This window comes from Ailuropoda melanoleuca, chromosome 4 (assembly GCF_002007445.2).
Source record: "Ailuropoda melanoleuca isolate Jingjing chromosome 4, ASM200744v2, whole genome shotgun sequence".
Taxonomy (NCBI): Eukaryota; Metazoa; Chordata; class Mammalia; order Carnivora; family Ursidae; genus Ailuropoda; species Ailuropoda melanoleuca.
The window spans coordinates 92,680,606-92,701,675 of NC_048221.1; the positions used below are offsets into that span (position 1 = coordinate 92,680,606).

The 21,070-nt window shown below is 41.6% G+C and overlaps 2 protein-coding genes across 3 annotated transcripts in view; both read left to right on the top strand.

Moving 5' to 3' along the window:
- ANXA4 (annexin A4) overlaps window positions 1-16,976 on the top strand; it is a 65,454-nt gene extending 48,478 nt beyond the window's left edge. For both annotated transcript variants that reach the window (XM_034659279.1, XM_034659278.1), the window contains 6 exons: window positions 1,183-1,239; window positions 5,891-5,984; window positions 8,990-9,085; window positions 9,649-9,707; window positions 10,682-10,804; window positions 15,910-16,976. In XM_034659279.1, the coding sequence (XP_034515170.1) occupies window positions 1,183-1,239; window positions 5,891-5,984; window positions 8,990-9,085; window positions 9,649-9,707; window positions 10,682-10,804; window positions 15,910-15,969 (489 nt within the window). In that variant the 3' untranslated portion in view covers window positions 15,970-16,976. The remainder of the gene's footprint in view (window positions 1-1,182; window positions 1,240-5,890; window positions 5,985-8,989; window positions 9,086-9,648; window positions 9,708-10,681; window positions 10,805-15,909) is intronic.
- Window positions 16,977-19,722: 2,746 nt separating this feature from the next.
- Window positions 19,723-21,070, top strand: part of GMCL1 (germ cell-less 1, spermatogenesis associated) — a 35,963-nt gene continuing 34,615 nt past the window's right edge. The window contains exon 1 of the mRNA XM_034657276.1: window positions 19,723-20,221. Within this exon, the coding sequence (XP_034513167.1) occupies window positions 19,962-20,221 (260 nt within the window). The 5' untranslated portion in view covers window positions 19,723-19,961. The remainder of the gene's footprint in view (window positions 20,222-21,070) is intronic.

The following is a 21,070-nucleotide window of genomic DNA, read 5'->3' on the forward strand; positions in this document are numbered from 1 at the left end:
GGAAGGATGAACTGGGATCCCTTGTTGGGAGAGCAGTAGGGAGCCACTGAGGGTTTGGGAATGCTGGAGTGACCTGCGTTTTCCAAAGAGTAATGTAATAGTGATGTGTAAGATCAGTTGAACTGGAGGCTGGGAATGCGGGTAGGAAGTTATCTCAATATTCCACATGAGAAATAAAGCAGGACTGGGCTAGTGTGGGGGCAGGGGCACTGGAAAATAGAAGATGCGTATATGAGATATTTCACATGACTTCCCAATTTTGCCTTTATCCCAATCTCCTTCCTGAGTAGAAGACTCTCATTTCTCACTGCTTTTTAAGGTGCTTCCTCAAATGGGGCCTGCTAACCTAAACCTGAACTCATTCCACCTCCCCGCCCCCCAAACCAGCTCATCTTCCTGACTTGCCTGTTTCTGTTAATACTGCTGCCCTTCTTCCAACAAAGCAGGACCCTGGAAATCATCTCCAACCCCACCTCTCCTTTGTCTCTGATACTTAATAATGCCAGCCTGCTTTTCTTATTTTCTGCCCATTTTGTTCTTTGCCTCTGAGATTTAGCATTCTGCCAAGCTATGCCTAGACCATAGAATATTGAGACAGCATAGCAATAAAAATAGTCTAACAAACCAGAGGAAAGTCACCGGTTTTGTCGCTTCTTAGCATTCCTCCAAGGCTTCAACCCAGCCCTCCCTGAGAGCTGGTGTCAGCAAGGGATGGGGCATTCTCACATGGTCCTTAAGACCCACCGCTGGTCCTAGACTCTTGATTCTCTTCTGTTCCCAGCCACTCTTTGGCAGAATTGATCAGTGTAGATTTGCCAGTTAGGAAGGCCTTGGTCAGCTGGGAAGGCATAGGAGTGGGGGGAGGCGGTGCAGGGGAGGAGACAGCAGTGGAGGGGGCAGTCAGCAGGCGGTGTAGCTCTCCTTCCCCTTCTACTGACAGAGACACCCAGGCAGCATTCAGGAACTGCTGGCTCTGTGGTTGGTAATGTTCTCTAGGCATAAATTAGAGCCACAGGAATAATGGAAACACACTCAAAGGACATCTGTCATCCCTCGCTAGGCTGGAAGTGTGACCCCTGTTGGCATTCTGTCTAATCACCATGTCCTTGGGTTCCCAGCCATCCTCCCCCGCCCCCCATCTTCATGGATATTGTCTCATTCTCTTTGCTTTGTTTTTCTCAGGGTGGCAGGGACGAAGGAAACTATCTGGATGATGCTCTCATGAGACGGGATGCTCAGGTTAGTAGAACTGCAGTTTCTCTCTTTTCCTTTGCCAGTAAGGCCTTAGTTGGTGGACCCCCTCTTATATTTCATATTTCGGGGTATGTTCTATTTAAAAAAAAAAAAAAGATTCCCACAGATGACCTTTAATAGCAGAAATTTCTTGCAAAAATAAACGTGGGGCTTGGGGTGACACAGGACATCATCATATAAGCATCCCCGGGTTCTGGCCATTGGGATGGTATGGCCACCCCAGAGAACCATGGAGTGTCTTCTGAATCACTTGGAGGTGAAGGGACCTGCCTTTGCTTTGTTTACCTTCCCCAGAGAGAAAGTTTGATAGAACCTGTGTAAAACAGCTTGGCACAGTGCGTACCCTATTGGGTAAAATTAATATCAAACCCCAAGAGGCAGTTGTTTCTGGGGTGCCCAGCCCAATGATGGCTGCCCTGGCACCAACCCCCAATTCATTTACTGTGGCCATATAACACTAAGAATAATAGCTAATAAAAAGTGGGTCCTTACCAGACACCAAACAGTGTTGTGAGCTCTTGACATGAAGTATGTCGTTGAATCCTTGCAATAACTCAATGAACCATGTACCATGCTCCCCATTTTATGGACAAGGAAATTGAGGCTTTCAGAAGTCCAGTTCTTTGCTCAAGTTCACCGGTATACATGGCAGAACTAGGATTTGAACCTAGGCAGTTTGGATCTAGACCCTGTACTCTTAACCAATGTATAACCATTAGGGAAGGATTGGTCCCATCCAGTATGTGAGGTATGAACCACTATGGTTTCTGCAGGAAAGAGCCTGTTGCTTTCACCAGAAGGGAGGGGGTAAATGTGTCACAGGAGTTCTGAGGATACAGGGTGGCCCATCCCGAACTGGAGAAATGGGAAATTGCCTTTAATCCAGAAGCTTTGAGGAGGGAGGAGGTATTGGAAACATTGCAATTCCTGGGTGCTTATGTGAATTTCATCTACCTCAAGGACAGCATTTTTGGATACTTGGAAGGAGCCTCCATAGCCCAGGTGAATCTCAAATTAAATGAAGAGTTAGTGAGCAATTTATTCCTGAGACATTATACCCACCATCAGTTTCTGGTGGGTCTCCTAGGTGCCAGGCATTGCATTAACTACCTTACACTTTTTCCTTGCAACACATCAGTGAAGTAGGTATTATTACTTCGTATGCTTTAGAGATTAAGAAACTGAAGCAGAGATTTAAATAACTGGTCCTAGATCACATAGCTGGTGGAATTGGGCTCTTTGGATCCAGGTCTGTCTGATTTTTTAAAACCATGCAAGTCAATGAACAAATGTTTGGGAGGGCTCTTCGAGGAGCACGGTTCCCCTTGGGAGTGATCGGGGTGGAAAGGGGCTTCCAAATAAGTTTGGGCTGGGGAAGTTGGACAGAGGGAGTAGAGCTCAGAGTAGGTTTTTCTGGATCCTTTCAAGTCTCACCAAGAGGTGAGGAATTTGAGAACAACTGCAGCTGAGATTTCAGCTCTTACAGGATAAAACAGGAGGAAGACCTCATCAGCCTTTGCTCGGTGACTTGTATCAGCAGCAAGGGGAGTGTTTGCAAACACTGGGTACTATAGCTTGATTTTGACGATCAGGACAGGTGGAATTAGGTAATGGTTACTTATAAAAGGTAGAAATCTTAAAATATAGAGGCTATTATCCAACAAGTGCAATCGTAGCTGTTCTTGGGATGAAACTTGCACCGAAGGACATAATCAGGAGCCCTCAGAATTCCTACTTTAGAAAGAAACTTGCGATATATTAAAACTACATTAAAAATGCCCTTGAGAGCTTTGGCTAGATGACACATTTTGATTCCCTTCTTCTGAAAAACAAACAAACCAGCAAATATTAAAAAAAAAAAAAATAGGGAAAATCTGCAGAAACACTGGAAAACTATGGAAGAGGGCCATTAAAATACCAGATGGGGAGTGAACCTGGGCCAACGACTCAGGAAGGACATTTCTGCCCCAGAAAAGAGGCTCATCCCCCCCTAACCCCAAGCTGGAAGCAGGCACAGTGGCTTCATGCAAACTGGAAAATTCCTCAAAGAACTCCTGTCTTGGCTGCCCTCCGTGGATGAGCAACTGGTGCTCCTGCCTGAAATCCATCCAAGTAAAAAGCGAGGCGTTCCGAGAAGAAACCACTCACCTTGTTTTGGAGGGAAAAGTCATATCCAGATAGGCTGCTCATCGTTGAAGAATGAAAGAGCATGAAAAGCCACAAGTGCCTCAGCTCAAACACCATGTGGCCTGTGAACACACAGAAGCAGGAAGGGGGGAGGTAAATGTGGCCACACTGTAAGGAAGATGCAGATTTCAGATTGAGAGAAAAACAGACTTCAATTAAACAAGAGCTAAAAAAGAGAGAGAGAGAGAGAGAAAATAACAAATGAATATGGAGCCGAATGAAAAGCGAGAAGAGATAAAAGGAGCTCTAGAGGGGCTCACGAGAAATGAGCTTCGATGGAAATCTGAATTTCACAGCTTATTACTTTACTACTTAGATGAAGCCTCTGTGCCACCTGAGCTTTAAAATTCCATGGTTCTCTGACCTGACTCCAAAGCAGTGAGGAAATGAGACAAAGCAGCGAAGAATGAGGAGATGGAGGCAAGCCCAAGCAGTAACGAAATGTGTCAAATAAGGGCATTTTGAGAAATTTGACAAGCCAGCTGCTGATTATAAACAGTAGGGCTTTAAAAACACTTGTTTTTAATAAAATACATGTAACATAAAATTTGCCATCTTGACCATTTTTCAGTATACAGTTCAGTAGCGTTAACTCTCTGCCCATTCTTGTGCAGCCCATCTCCAGAACTTTCTCACCTTGCAGAACTGAAACTCTATACGCATTAAACATCTCCTCATTTCCCCCTCCCCCCAGCCACTGACAACCACAATTCGTCTTCCTGTTTCTAGACGTTTGACCTCCCTAGATGCCTCATACAAGTAAATCACACAGTATTCGTGTCTGTGTAACTGGCTTATTTCACTTAGCATAATGGCCTCAGGGTTCTTCGCTGTTGTAGCGTGTGTCAGAAGTCCCTTCCTTTGTTAGGCTGCATAGTATTCCATTGCATGCGTACACCCACATTTTGCTTAACCTTCATGTGTCAGTGGACAGATGGGTTGCTTCTGCCTTTTGGCTCTTGTGAATAATGCTGCTATGAACACGGTATACAAATACCTCTGTAAGATCTACTTTCACTCCTTTTTGGGTGTATACTCCGAAGTAGTGTCGTTAGATCCTATGGTAATTCTATTTTTAATTTTTTCAGGAACAGCCGTACTGTTTTCTGTAGCAGCTGCTTCCTTCTCCCTTCCCATCAACTGCACAGGGTTCCGGTTTCTCTACATCCTCACCAACACTTGCTATTCTGTTTGGTTTTTTTTAAGTAGCAATGCAGTGATATGAATAATAGTTTTGATTTATCAATAATGCAGTTAAAGCAACCGGAATTTCTTATAGCCCTACCCGTTTGGAATATAAGCAATTACCAAAAAAAAAAAAAAAAGCAATATAAGCAATTCCTAATGGGTCCTGGTTCTACCGTGAGACCTTCCGTAGCTTCAGGCAAATCACAGATCATTCCCAAGCAGTGTTGTCCAGTAGAACTTTCTGTGATGCTAAAAATGTTTACATTGGCACTGTCTAGTATGGGTAGCCACTAGTTAATTCTATTAATTAAATTAAATTTAAAATTCAACTCCTCAGTCAGACTAGCCAACATGTGGCCACTGAGCACTTTAAATATATCTAGTATGACTAAGGAGTTGAATTTTTTTTTAAAGATTTTATTTTATTTATTTGACAGAAATAGAGACAGCCAGCGAGAGAGGGAACACAAGCAGGGGGAGTGGGAGAGGAAGAAGCAGGCTCATAGCAGAGGAGCCTGATGTGGGGCTCAATCCCATAACGCCGGGATCACGCCCTGAGCCGAAGGCAGACGCTTAACCGCTGTGCCACCCAGGCGCCCCAGGAGTTGAATTTTTAATTTACTTTAATTTTAGTTAAAATGTAAATAGCCACGTTTGGTTGGTGGCTACTGCACAGAACGCCTAGTCTAGGGCATTCTGTTTAGCTCTTAAGATAGAACAATGTGGGACACCTGGCTGGCTCAGTCGGTGGAGCATCTGACTCTTGGTCTCGGGGTTGTGAGTTCAAGCCCCAGGTGGGGTGTAGAGACTACTTAAAAATAAAATATTAAAAAAGAAAAATATATAACCACGTAGTCCATATATAGGGAGCTGCTGGTGCTTGCCCCGACTCTCCCATTAGTCTTTTTTGGGGGGCAGGGGGCAGGAAGGGGCAGAGGGAGAGAGAGAATCCTAAGCAGGCTCTGCACCCAGCACGGAGCTGAGGTGGGGCTCACTCTCAAGACCTTGAGATCATGACCTGAGCTGAAATCAAGAATCGGATGCTTAACCGATGAGCCACCCAGACACCCCAAGGTCCCATTAGTTTTATACCTAAGGAAAAATCTCGAGTCTTTGCCACTCACCGCAGACAGCCCTCCCACACCCATCACCAACAAAATAAAACAAAGCCGGCTCAGCTCTTTGACATTCTGGAAATATTTGCATGTTTCCTGGCACCTTCTCTGTGATGGTTTAAACTTGTGCTTTGTTTGGCTTTCAGGACCTGTATGAGGCTGGAGAGAAGAAATGGGGGACAGATGAGGAGAAATTTCTAACTGTTCTCTGTTCCCGGAACAGAAATCATCTGTTGCATGGTAAGGCCACTTCCAAAGAAACTGAAAGATGATGAAAACCGTATTGTCCATAATGAATTGAGAATTTCCCCCCTTTACTCGTACAACGAACAGATTGTACTGAACTGTCTTAGATGTTTTACCTTGGAAATGTATGAGTGCAATGATGTGCATGAGGGCCAATTTCTTTTTTTCTTTTTTAAAGATTTTATTTATTTGAGAGAGAGAGAGGACAAGTGAGGGGGAGGAGGAGAGGGAAAAGCAGACTCTCCAGTGAGCAGGGAGCCCAACACGGGGTTCAATCCTAGGACCCCGGGATCATGACCTGAGTTGAAAGCAGACACTTAACCGACTGAGCCACCCAGGTCCCCCCTGAAAGACTAATTATGAATAATTAGCAGATATACAACATATTCATAGGAGTTTGGCATTTCTGTTTGTAGGAAACCAACCTTCACGGTCAGTCATTTTTCTGAAGCAGCCCATTTAATTTTAGTTACATAAGAAAAAATCTTCAGTACATCAGTGAGCAATAAAATTAAATTGTTGGTTGACATTTATTGCTATTTAATATCCAAGTTGTAAAGCTAATAGAAGTGATTTCTTTAGGGAGTATGTTGTATAAGATAAATAGTGGATAATTTCACATTTTATTTCCTATGTGTAATGTTTCTAATTTGCTTCTGATTATGCTTAGTCTTTGTAATGTGCTTTTAACTTCTTTGGGGAAAAAATTTGTAGCACATTTGTCGTCAGGTTTATTTTCTTCTTGTAAACAGCAGCAAGGGTTTAATAAGATATTTCATCTTTTATGTAAGCTCTTTAGGTCTTTATGTTGCATCATAATTTTATAAACCCACCATGCCTTATAATCGCACACAATTTACAAAGCCTCTGGGAAATTTGAGAAGAATGAGTTTGGTAAATTGAAAACATAAAGTAATTGAAAATTACAGCACATTTGGAAGTTGCATTTATTTTCAGATATTCCACAGTGACTAAAAATAGGTGATTACACCTGTTAATAAATGTCATGGGCTACCATCAGATGTACCAACTTCTGACTCAGATCCTTATTTCTTTGCTTTCCCTTCCTTGCCAGATGGCTAATTACATATATCTCCCCCTGGCGGTATTTTTCAAGAACTGCAGGTCCTCAAAAATTGCACATAACTAGCAATTTTCACTTGTAGGCCCAAGTCATTTGTTGGCAAGTTATAAAATATCTGCTTGTAAACCACTGGAAGGAAATCTAAGCACTATATAGATAAAAATAAACTTCATAATTTTCTTACCAACCAACAATAATAGTGAGGTTTCAAATAACTAAGGTTTTAATTATCTTCTAGGTGCAGTGCTAAGCATATTAAAGATTTTTTATTATTATTATTTGACAGAGAGAGAGCACAAGCAGGGGGAGTGACAAGCAGAGGGAGAAGCAGGTTCCCCACTGAGCAGGGAGCCCGAGGACCCCGAGATCCCAGGACCTCAGTCCCAGGACCCCGAGATCATGACCTGAGCCGAAGGCAGAAGCGTAACCAATTGAGCCATCCAGGCGCCCCCAGTGCTAAGCATATTATAAGCATTGTTTGTTGCAACATCCCATTGGAGCAGTCATTATTTCCCCCATTTTACAGTGGAGAAAATTGAGGCTTAGAAAATGTGTCAATTAGATCTTTTGATTCTAAGCGATAGACACAGACTCCAACTTAAGTAAGAAGAAGAAATAATACAGAACAGGACAAGAGGGAAAATGGAAAATACTGGTGGTTCATTGAATTGAAGGGAGAGCCGAACATTTCTAGAAGTACAGAAATCAAGCCGATCTGGGGATCTCAGTGGAAGGGAGTCACGTATTTTATTTGTAAGGCAGAGTTTCCAAAAGTCTGGTCTTCATTGAAAATGCTGATTCCTGAACCCCTACTTCAGACCGGCTGACTTCGAATCCCTAGAAGTGACATCCAGGAAGTTTCCTAGGTTTCCCAGGTGATTCTTATGTTCTCTAGGGTTAAAGATGACTCAGTGCTTTTGGCCATCTCCACGATCTGCTCAATTTAAAAATCCCCAGTGGGGGGGCGCCTGGGTGGCAGAGCGGTTGGGCGTCTGCCTTCGGCTCAGGGCGTGATCCCGGCATCATGGGATCGAGCCCCACATCGGGCTCCTCTGCTGTGGGCCTGCTTCTTCCTCTCCCACTCCCCCTGCTTGTGTTCCCTCTCTCGCTGGCTGTCTCTATCTCTGTCGAATAAATAAATAAAATCTTTAAAAAAAATAAAAATAAAAAAATAAAAATAAAAATCCCCAGTGGGGTAAGACTGGCTGTGGTCCAGTGAACTGCCCACTCACTTGGTAGAGCTTATGGTGTATGTTGAGGGGCAGGGGTGTCCCTGGATTGACAGACCTGTGAAAATCACCATGATGGGGCCTGGGGCAGCACCCCAAAGAAAGCAATGTTAAGAAGATAAAACAAATATCCACTCTAAGAAGCCTCCAGAAGGAAGCAGTGAGAGGAAAATAGGTTCATCACATTCAAATATACTTGGCAAAGGTGAAAAAAATTAATTGTGTTACAGTCTATTAAAAGATGCAACCATCTGTTATCAAATGTGATTGAGCATTGAAGGGGTTGAATTGCTCTAGTTTTGATGAGCCAAAGGAAGATGAACAAACAGGTGATTGCCAAGGCCAAAATTACAAAAAGACAAGTTCTGCTCATTAAGGGAACGATGAGAAAAAGAAAGCAACTCTCTCCAGACATTATCTCCATTTTATGTGTGAGAAACAGGGTCCCAAATAAGGGAAAGGTCTTGCCTGATATCCTCCGAGAGGCACAATATTCCTTCATCCTCCCCTAGCAGCCATTCTACTTGCCACATGCCTCCCGGGTTCTCAATGACATTGCTAACTAATTTCCTCTTGATGTATGCCAAAGAATAAAGCGTGAGCTCTAGAAAGACGCTCCTTCTCTCTGTAAATTTAGTTTCCTCTCTTCTTTATTATTTATAATTCCACTTTGTTACTGTTCGCAGTGTTTGATGAATACAAAAGGATATCACAGAAGGATATTGAGCAGAGTATTAAATCTGAAACATCTGGTAGCTTTGAGGACGTTCTGCTGGCCATAGGTAAGCTGGCAGGGGGTGGGGAGGGGAGAAACAAATGTTTACAGACGTTCCTCCTTACCAGTTTGTTGTCGTGGAGATAGTTTTTTGTTTTCAGGGATTTAAAAAAATGTTTAAATCACTTATAATAAGATACAGAATTTTAAACAAAAAGCATTATATATGATCTGATTGTTATTGTATTATGTGGTTTTATATATTTTACATCCTCTGTGCCCTTACATTTCAGTATACTGGAAAGATAATCCCATATTAGCTGCATCTTGCAAGTCTATGAATGGTTAGAACTAATACCAGTTTCATATGGTACAGATAGTAATCATTTTGAAACTGTATGCTGCCTTTTGCTTTAATTGTCTTTATTATTTCTCCAATTAATTACTTTATTAATTACTTCTCCATGGCCTATGTTCATAAAACATTGTTTGGCTAAAATTTTTCCGACAAACCAATCGAGCGAGAATACTATTTCATACCTTGTGGAAACAGAGGGAACAAGTATCATTTTTTTCACATAGATTTTATCTGTAATTTTGTTATTTCCTTTTTTTTTATCTCTTTAACAGTCAAGTGCATGAGGAACAAATCTGCATATTTTGCTGAAAGGCTTTATAAATCTATGAAGGTAAATGGCCTCATTTTTAGCATCCGAATGACTCCAACATGTCTTAAGTCCACCTTCATGTTTATTTCTATTTCCCACACAAATTAACCAAAATCAGCCTGAGATTTTCAGTTCAATTCATCAAATACTTCATTGAGTGCCTGCTAGTAGTACTAGGTAATATTTATTGAGTCCCTGTTAACATGTGATCACTGTTCCTAATGCTGTGTACATACGGATTAATTTTATCCCTACAACAGCTGTATGGGGCAGGTACTGTTATTAACCCCCATTTTACAGATGAGAAAACTGAGACTTAGGGAGGTATGCAGTTTGCCCAAGGTCCTCAGTGAGGATGTAACGGAGCAGGGATGCAAACACTGGCAGTCTGGCTTTAGAACCCAAGCTCCTAATCACGCATTATACTCTGTGCGCAGACACCCTTGCTGGGAACCATGGGAGGTGCGGGAGAGATCAAAAGGTAGGAAGGGGAAGGCAGGTATGGGCAGAACACCAATAAGAACAAAATAGAATGTAAGACAGTAGTTGAGGACCCAAATATATAGGAACACAGAAAGAAGAGTATTTTTTTTTTCAATATTTGTTGAGGGGGTGAGGATCAGAAAAGACTCTATAAAGAAGTTGGTATCTGTGAGCAGGACCTTCAGGGAAGTTTTACATGGGGGGGGATTTCATATGGTAGGAAGGCTGGGAAGGCTGGGGAGGGAAGGAGGACGTTCGGGGGAGGAATCACTGCAGGCGAGGCAGCAGGCCGAGAATGCAGAGTATGTCTCCAGTGGCAGGGAGCGGTCGTCTCTGGTCAGAGCACAGAACGTTGGAAAGCCTTGAACGCAGTGGTGAGGAGCAGTATTCCACAGGCTTTCTAAGGTTGTGGTGCAAAGGCCATCATCAGGGGAGCCATGCAGAGCTTTGCCGTGATAAGCTAAAGAAGAGCGCTGTCTGAAAACCAGCACGGATCTTCTTGTCTTCCTTAGGGCTTGGGCACCGATGATGACACCCTCATCAGAGTTATGGTTTCTCGAGCAGAGATTGATATGATGGATATCCGGCAAAACTTCAAGAGACTCTATGGGAAGTCTCTGTACTCCTTCATCAAGGTAGGTCACAAGAGCCCGGCTTTGGCCCAGGGGAAAGCTCTGAGGAAAGAAAAGGGTTCTAATCTGGGCATTCAGACACTTCTTAACTGCTCCCTGGCAGATAGCATCCCCTTTAAAGATGGTACTCTAATGCAGGTATTTCCAGTTTCTCTCCTTTCACACAGATGTTTAAATCTCTGCCAGGTTTAAAGCTGGAAATGTTTGGCTCCTAAATATAGTAATTATTTCATGTTGACCCCAGACAGAGAAAGAATATATTTTAATGAATACTTCTAACAATGCAGTTTCCTTGTCTACCTGCTTACAGTGAAAGGTACACAACTCAGTCGGTCATCCAGAACCCTGTCCCGGGCCAGCTGAGGTCTGCTGAAAACACGCGAAAGCATATTAGTTACCCTGCATTACTGCCTTTCTTTACCTGACAGCACACTTCCAGGAGTCCTAACTTGGCACAGGGGTGAAGAGAAATGACTCACATCCCTCAAAACCCTTCATTACTGGGATTTTGCTTCCTGAGGAAGCTGGAAGGGTCTCATGACTATGAAGCCAAGACCCACTTCCCTAGAAACTGGTGCTGCCTGCACAATAAACTTCAAATCAGGATTTGATCTGTGAATTAAATATTCTGAACCCAACACATAGCTTGCAGAGTATAATTATGAGGTGATTTGAGCTGCCGAGTTTGTTACTATGTATACAGGCATTTAGGAACTTGTTTCCATTTCTGGGTGGCCTATGAGGTACCTTTATTTTGCAGAGCTGAAATACAGCTAGCTGTAAGTAAAATACTTTTAAGATTCAAAGATGACCATAAGGGGAAAATATATTTCTACTATATAACATAGAGTTAATATCCCTATATGAAGAGCTTCTACAAATCACTAAGAAAAAGGAGAAAAATCCAAAAAGAAAACATGCACTTACTTCATGAAAGATGAAACACTAACAGACAATAAATGTATAGAATGTTTAATACCAGTAATATACAATGAATTGCAAGTAAAAACAAATCACCATCTTTCACCTCATACCTTAACAAAGTTTAGAGAGATCATAACCAACATTGAGAAGGGCTTGGAGAAAATTCACCATCTCTTATGGAAGGACTGTGAACTGGTCTAACCTTTCTGGGAGGCAACTTGGCAATAAATGTTTGTCGTTGTTGTTGTTGTTGTTTTTAAGATTTATTTATTTGAGAGAGAGCACAAGTGCACAAGTAGGGGGAGGGGCAGAAGGGGAGAGAGAGAGAGAGAAGCAGACTCCCTGCTGAGCTCGGACCCTGATGCAATCTCAGGACCCCGAGATCATGACCTGAGCTGAAATCAAGAGTCAGACCCTTAACTAACTGAGCCTCCCAGGCGCCCCAGTAATAAATGTTTAAAAAATAGACCATACCACTTACTTAGCTATTACAGGTTTAGGAATTTCTTCAGAGAAAATAACAAAATAAAAGTGCTCTAATCCACAGAACGGGAGAAAACATTTGCAAGTCATATTTAGTAAGGGTTTACTATCCAGAATATATAAAATGTTCCTGCAACTCAACAAAAAGACAAACAGCCCAATTTAAAAATGATAAAGGATTCGAATAGACATTTCTCCAAGGAAGATAAACAGATGGCCAATAAGCACATGAAAAGTTGCTCAACATCATTAATCATTAGGGAAATGCAAATCAAAACCACAATGAAATACCACTTCATACCTACTAGGATGACTATAATTTTAAAAAACAAAAACAGAAAATAACAAATGTTGGGGAGGATGAATGAAATGAAAATGAAATTGAAACCTTAGTGCATTGCTGGTGTGGATGTAAAATGGTACAGACACTGTGAAAAACAGTCTGCCACTTCCTCAAAGAGTTAAACATAAAAAAAAAATAGTTAGACATAAAATTACCAAATGACCCAGCAATTCCACTCCCAGGTATATACTCAAAAGAAATGAAAACGGGGACTCTAACAGATACATGTACACATTAATAATGTAAACATTATTCATAATAGCAAAAGGTGGAAACAACCTAAGCATCCAGCAACAGCTGAATGGATTAACACAATGAGGGAGATATATATATATATATCTCCATCAGAAAGAAATTTCTGATACATGGATGTACCTTTGGAACATGCTAAGTGGACTAAACCAGACACAAAAGGACAAATATTATGTCCAAATACATAGTATGATTTTATATACTTACACAAAATATTTAGAATAGGTAAATTCATAGAGACAGAAAGTAGATTAGAGGTTACCAGGGGCTGGGGGAGAAAGGAAGTGGTGGGTTATTGGTTAGTGGTTACACAGTTGGGGAGATGAAAACGTTTTGGAAATAGTTACACAACAATGTGAATGTGGCACTGAATTATACACTTTAAATGGTTAAAATGGCAAATTTTGTTATAGATATATTCTACCATAATAAGAGATTTATGAAAGAATTTGAATAAAATCGTTTCACGAAAGGTGAAAAAGTCGACTAATTATTATATTTTATCATAGTTTTATTTATATTTATATTATGTTATTTATATTTGTATAAATTATATGGTATGTACTTATGGTACATAATTCACTATATATTATTATTTTTGTTAACCAATAGGGGATGACTCAAATAAATTATGGAAAATTTATACGATGTAATACTATACAGGCACTAAAATGATGGGGTACAAAAATATTGACTGGCTCAGGCAACATCACTATAAATATACTTACATTATATGTTTGCATATATATATAAATACGTAAATATGTATGTGTACACACACAACACTGGAAAAGATTAAAAATAAAGAATACATTTCCTATTTAATAACAGTTGTCAGAAGGACCAGAACAGATATATAAAATATGTCAATAATAGAAAAAATGACAGGGATGCCTGGATAGCTCTGGGTTAAGTGTCTGCCTTCAGCTCAAGTCATGATCCCAGGATCCTGGGATCGAGTTCCGAGTCGGGCTTCTGCTCAGTGGAGACCCTGCTTCTCCCTCTGCCTGCTGCTCCCCCTGCTTGTCACTCTCTCTCTCTGACAAATAAAATCTTNTTAAAAAAAAAAAAAAAAAAAAGAAGGGATACATGGGTGGCTCAGTTGGTTAAGCATCTGCCTTCGGCTCACGTCATGATCCCAGGGTCCTGGGATCGAGTCCTGCATCAGGTTCCCTGCTCAGCTGGGAGACTGCTTCTCCCTCTGTATGCTGCTCCCCCTGCTGTGTGCGCTCTGACAAATAAATAAATAAAATCTTTAAAAAAGAAAAAAAGACAGAAGTAAGACAAAAATGTAAGTTATAAATAAGCCCTCAGGTTATATAAAAATGTAAAATTCTAGTCTGTGCTGTTTATAAGGAACAACTAAACCACAGTGACATGTAAGCAGCTTAAAATAAAGGCAGCTTACATTTGACAATATAAAAAAGAAAGCAGGGATTACACTATCAGGAAAAAGAAGAATTTAAGGAGAAAAAGCATTAAATAGGAAAAAATGGATCACTTTATATTAAGAAAGGCAGCTATTCACAACAAAGATTAAACTGTCATGAAATGTTAGGTGCCAAATAAGTATTGCATTCAAATCTATAAATAAGAAATCTGAAGCTCCAAAAGAAGGCATTGATGGCAATAGTATGCCAGATAGAGTTTAACAAACACATTCTTATTCTTTGGAAGATTGATGAGGCAAAGCATAAAGAAGGGTATATTACGATTTATTTTAATAACTATATATTAAATTTTGAATCCTATAGACAGAGATTTGCGCTTCCATTTATTTATTTATTATTTATTATTTTTTTAAGATTTTATTTATTTGACAGAGAGAGAGCACAAGCAGGGGAGGGGCAGAGAGAGAGGGAGAAGCAGGCTCCCCGCTGAGCAGGCAGCCCGATGTGGGGTCCATCCCAGGACCCTGGGATCGTGACCTGAGCTGAAGGCAGATGCTTAACTGACTGAGCCACCCAGGCACCACATCTTCCTTTTTTTTTTTTTTTTAAGATATATTTACTTATTTTAGAGAGACAGTGCAGGAGGGAGGGACAGAGGGAGAGGGAGAGAGAGAATCTCAAGCTGACTCCTGCTGTGCATGGAGCCCAATGCTGGGCTTTGTCTCACAACTGTGAGATCATGACCTGAGCGGAAATCGAGTTGGACACTTAACTATCCCAGCCACCCAGGCGCCCCGAGATTCCTCTTTTCTCATGCCTATGACGCACAAACAAAAACTGATCTGTTAGAACATAAACAATTATATGTAGTAATTATAGCACCTTTCTGGAAGGCTATTTTGCAACACGTATTGAAAGACTTAAGAAAATACGTGATCACTAATCTGATAATTCCCATTTTATGAAAATTTATCCCTATGAAATCATCAAGAAATGCACAAAAATTTAACTATAATTGCTTATTGCAGCAGTGTTTATAATAGTGAAAAACTGGAAACAACAAATATGTAACAACGGGGGAGGGTGATCAAATAAATTATTTTACCTATATACGATGGAATTCCTTTTAACCATTAAAGAATGATGTTGTAGAAGAATATTAAATAAATAGGGAAGTAATCCACATTACGTAAAAAAAGCAGAATACAGAACACTGTAGCCCACACAGGAATCTATACACATAGAAAGAAATCTGGAAGGATATGCGCACACCAAAATGTTAAGAATAGTAATCTCTGGATGGTGGAATTAGGACTTTTATGTTCTTCTTTTAGGGTGTTTTTTTTTTAAGATTTTATTTATTTATTTGACAAGAGAGTGAGCACAAGTAAGGGAGAGCAGCAGGCAGAGGGAGGGGGAGAAGCAGGCTCCCCCCAACTCGGGGCTCAATCCGAGGACCCTGAGATCATGACCTGAGCCGAAAGCAGACGCTTAATGACTGAGCCACACAGGTGCCCTTTCCTTTAGGTCTTTATTCTCTACATTGAACATGTATTATTTTTGCAATAAAAAAATAGCAGATGTTATTTTTTAAAAATACCTCTCTGAGAAAAAGCCAGACAAGATTGAAAAAGTTAACACAGATGACTCTGAGCTGTGTATTCCATGTCAAAACCTATTCATCTGACTGTACCTTTGCTTTGCTTGCCCCCCAGGGAGACACATCTGGAGACTACAGGAAGGTACTGCTCATCCTCTGTGGAGGAGATGATTAAAATAAAATCCAAGAAGGATAGGAGGATTTCCAACACTTTGAATTTTTTTTAAGTTCATTTTTCTACACTGCTATTAGCATTATCTCAGAATGCTTATTTCCAATTAAAACACCTACAGGTGCTTCCCAGGGTATAGACTGACTGCATTATTACTCATCTATAATTACTCGCTATGGTGCTTTAAAGCTGTACTTGCATTTCTAAGCTTATAAAACCTACAAGGAGATTTAAGATTAGAAATAAAAATGTACTCCATGTTTTTAACAGATCTCTTCTTTGTGTTTCACAGAAATTGGAATATATTAAATTTATTTCATGGTTTTGGTGAAAAACTATTAAAGTGAAAGGACTGAAAGACTGTCCTAAAATCACTCTGCTTCCCTAATTCTGTTTTCAAAGTGGCTAGCAATTTCTTGATTTGAAATTGTGAGCATCTAGTTCATAAGAATATTTGCTATTTCACCTGGTCAAACTTTGAAGATATCCAATAATCTGCTTTGTTTAGATTTTGTCTATACTCTTAGTTGATCTCTACAAAAGTTTGCATGGGAGACTTTCTTCCTCACATCTTATATTAAGATTATTTACTCTCTCCAGGTTGAAGTATACCAAAATCAGCCACTTACCTGAACAAATTAAATTCTTAGTGTGGTTATACAGATCATATATGTGTGGGTAACAAACATAAATGCTGAACATTCCACAATATTATGGTTAATATCTTAATCTAGCTGGAAGATGAATGGAAGAAAATTAAGTGTCCAACTAGGTAATTATTTTGGTGATGGTGTACCGTTCTGAATTTACTTTTACTTAAAGGAATTTTTTTGTGCTAAAAATAATTTTTAAAATATTTTTCAATTTTGTTGATTTGTAGTAATTTACATTTGCATTGTGCCTTTCAACTCTAGAATGACTCTGAAGTTGTACTTGATTTTATTCAAAAGTTCAGTTTGTATACAACATGGAAAAATAATTTTAATAAAACATGGTGTCTTTAAAATGAGGTATATTCTTTCTCTAATGGACTTTTCCACGGTCTTTAAAAAAACGTGTGTCATTTAGTTTCTCTTAGAAACTACAACATTAAGAAAAAATAATATTTTAGTCTTATGTACACTTATTGCTATAAAACTAATGTTCACATATACCAAACACTACTTAATGGTATAAAATAACGTATTAATTTATTCTCCAGAAATGAGTGATGTTCTCTGTTCTACCAAGTAGAACATTTGTAGTAAGAATAATTGCCTTCTTTGTTCATTCTATAATATCTGTTGTATTTTGATGGATGAAATATAAAGGTTTTTTTTTTAACTTGTTTTTACTTGCCTATTATAAATGCTTGAGTTATTGGTGAAGGCTATTTGTATGAATACTTAGTCATTCCCATTAATTATAGGAAACAGTACTGCTGCTGTGATACCTACCTAGAAAAGTATGGAATCTCCAACTTTATTTGGCTTTGGAAGCATTATAAATTTTTGGTATTTTATCTTTAAATTATATAGTTAACTTAGCCAAAATTTTAATACAAATTGTATTTGTTGACTGAAAGCAGGATAAGGCCACCTTGGAGGAATGTTTTTTTATTGTCAAGAACAAGCATGACTCTGGAATATAATTATGAGGCAACTTTGTTTTTCTCTCCCACTGTTCATCTACATTTATTCATGGGCCTATCTCTTCTCCTGGCTTTAGATGGAAATTCAGATAGAGGATACAGCTGGGACTTTTCTGGTCACTCTTAGGTTTTAAAAAGTCCTACTTTGCATCCCTTAAGGTCATTGTAGTAATTAATATGTCTAGTCAAAATTCCAAACTTGATTTACAGTTGAAGCTTCTTCCCTTGTTTAGCTCTGGCCTGTTGCCAGCAGGAATAAAGAATATGGTGGACTTCTCTTCTTTCTCCACCTCAGTTTCTTCCACACACCCAGCCCTCCACCCCAGCCCACACTCAGCCGGGGTTGTAGCAGGAGGGAGAGTAAAGGGAAGCAGGGACGTTCTTACCTGACTGCTCTTGCTGTGGTGGTAGAGGATCAGCACTGTGTACCATTGACAGTTACTTAACACTGATTCTTAGGGGCATTCTCCTGGGTTCCTTTATCAATCCCATCACCAGGGAACCACTCATCTTCTGTTCCTTTGGCAAGGCAAATGTATTCTCCTTTTCCAGCCCCTAGGAAACTTGATGACCCTCAGGTGCTCTTTGCTGAAGTCAGTTTGTCCTTCCACCCAGGCCTCTAGGACAGAATCTAAGATGATCCCATGCTGGCTGTCTTCTGGTGGCCCACACTTGTTCCGTGGGAAACACTTGCACATCTTTTGTGCTGACAAATTCTGGGCATGAAGACTGATGCCCTTGCTGCCATTTCGCTGTCCCTCTCCTCCCCATCCCCCACCAGGCTGCCTCAGTCAGCCTCTCCCCATTCAAATTTCTCAGGGATGAGTCAGATGCCAGTCCACTGGGGCCCCAACTACACATAGTGCTGATGGGAGTATAAATTGGTGCACTCTTTTCAGAGAACAATTTGGCAATAGTTTATAATAAAGTTGTAAAGCTCCTAGGAAATCCACTTCTAGGAGTCTATTTGGTGAATCTTCGCACATGGTGTTCATTGATACTCTATAAGAACATTAAAGTAGAAACAACCTTACTCCCTCAAAGGTAAACAAATTGTGGGTTAGTGACACAATCAGCAGTAAAAATTAACTGGAGATTTGTCAACTAGATAAGTCTTAAAAGTATCATTTTGAGAAAGGAGAAAGGTGCAGAATGATAGGTACACTATGATTCCATTTAATTATATGCCTAAATGTTCTCAAGAGCATGTATTGCTTATGGGTATAAGAACATGTATGGGAAAAATGATACACGCTATTCTCAGCATAGTGGTTACAATGGAGGGAGAGAGAGACTGAGATGGAGGGGGAACTCGTTCTATATTCTATTTAAAAGAATGAATCAGAGAATTTTAATTTTAAATTATCATACTTGTGGTGGGTCCATAGGTGTTTATCGTATTACTCTTGAGTAATTCATTGTAAATACTTTATTTACAAAGTAGCCGAAGGGAGTCAGGGAGTGAAAGCCGGCTGCCCGGAGTCCATAGCAACTGCTGTACACTTCAGGCAGACAGCTGTAAATTTTGCTTGGGCCTCCAGAAGGCCCTTGTAAGCCCTGCCAGTCCCGGTACCAGACCCTATCCAGACGTTCCATTGCCGCTAGGAGGGAAGCTAAGGAGTGCAGGGAACATTTGCCACAACCCGTCTAGAGCAGCAGAAGGCTGATGTTTAAGAAACACAAAGGCCTAGCAAACTCCACATTGTAGGTCCGCCTCCTCCCCGAGGAAGCTATGCCAAATCTCCGCAAGGCGTGATCCCAGCAAGTGGTGAGCTCTGCTAAGGAAGAACCCAAACTGCGCCGTCCTTTTAGCCCCTTGCCTGGCACAGAGCCTACTAGGTATCCGGAACTCAAGGAACTTTTGCCAAAAGAATCAATGAAGCGGAACTCCCGATCGAGCCAATACAATGAGGTGTGTAGAGTAACGCTAAAATCTAGGTTGGCCCCAAAGCTCACGGTAGTGTGAGACCCAGGCCAACCGCAGGCCAGCAATCACCTAAGCGCCTAAGCTATTGCAGTTCCAGCCCGCGTCCCTTTCAGTGCAGGCTCCACCCACCACGCACACTCGTCTTTCCCCGCCTCTTCCGGAGGCTCGCCGCGCGCACGCGCCCTCCGGTCCGCGCTTTGTTGCGAAAGCGAGGGGGCGAGGTCCTGCGGTCCCGGCGCGCCGCGCGGCTAGACGCTGCGGGCGGGGCGGAGGATGGAAGCGGTAGCGTCCGCTGCAACGGTTGGGGCTGCGCGTGAGAAGGTGGCGGTGTAAGCAGCCGGGCCGGGTGGAGGCCGGCAGCGGCCGGGCCATGGCGGGAGACGGTCTCCGTTGGGCTCCCTGAGGTGCGCTCCCTGAAGTCCCGGGGAGCCGTGGTCCATGGGCTCGCTGAGCAGTCGAGTGCTGCGCCACCCAGGGCGAGCCCGAGCCCACCAGGAGCCGGGTTCTGGGGCGGGGGGCTCGACTCGCAGGCCGGAGACTGGCGGCGATGCGGCCGGCCACGGCTTCTGTTACTGCCCGGGCAACCGCAAGCGCAAGCGGAGCAGTGGGGCCTTCTGTTACTGTCACCCCGACTCCGAGACAGACGAGGATGAGGAGGAAGGGGACGAGCAACAGCGGCTCCTCAACACCCCGCGCAGGTACGTGCCGGGACGCGCCCGCACCTGTTGGGCGATTCCAGGGCTGCGCCTGGGGACATGCCGGGGGCCGGGTGCACTTCGGGGTACGGTGCTCCCCAGCGGGTGAGGAGCCGACGTGCCCTTGACCGGGAAACGTGGAGCCAGCCGGATGCAGAGCGGGTGGGGAGCGCCTTGGGAGACGGCTGGCGTTCTGGATTATAAACCACAGACGCTGCCCGAGTGGCATTACAACTCCAAGACGAGACTGGCAAACGCCAAGCCAGAGCTTGTGCCTCATTAAACCTTAGACTGGAACGGCTGGCTGGCCTTCCGTAATACACCTTTGTCCTCTCTGAGTGGGTGGCTGGAGAATGAGTTGTTTTGCATCCGGTTACCTTAAGGGGCACCCCTACTGTCGTCCTCCAGTGTAAAGGGAGTGATTGCTTACGCGAGGAGTTCTCCTTAACTGTAAACTGAAGTTTATCAATAGTGTACATTTGTTCCTTACTAGGAACAAAGTCTTTCAAGTCTCTAGTACTTGAATGTTGACTGTGGATGTGTGTGTGTAAGTCAGTGCTGCAGCTTACTTAACCTTTTTTTGAAAGAGTTGAAAAACAGGATGTTTACTTGTGAATTAGAAAATTAGAATGTAGTTTATGCGTAGAAAGTTTTCACATAAAGCAATCTGGTTGCTTTTTTTTTTTTTTTAGATCATCAGTGGGGTCACATAAATGTAATTTTTTAAATGAAACTTTGAAAAAAGATTTAAAAACTTTGCTACACAAGTGTAACTTACTTATTGTAAAAAGTATTATGGATAACCTCTGTTAATAGTTTGGTATCTAAAAATCTTTCATTCAGTTTTATGTA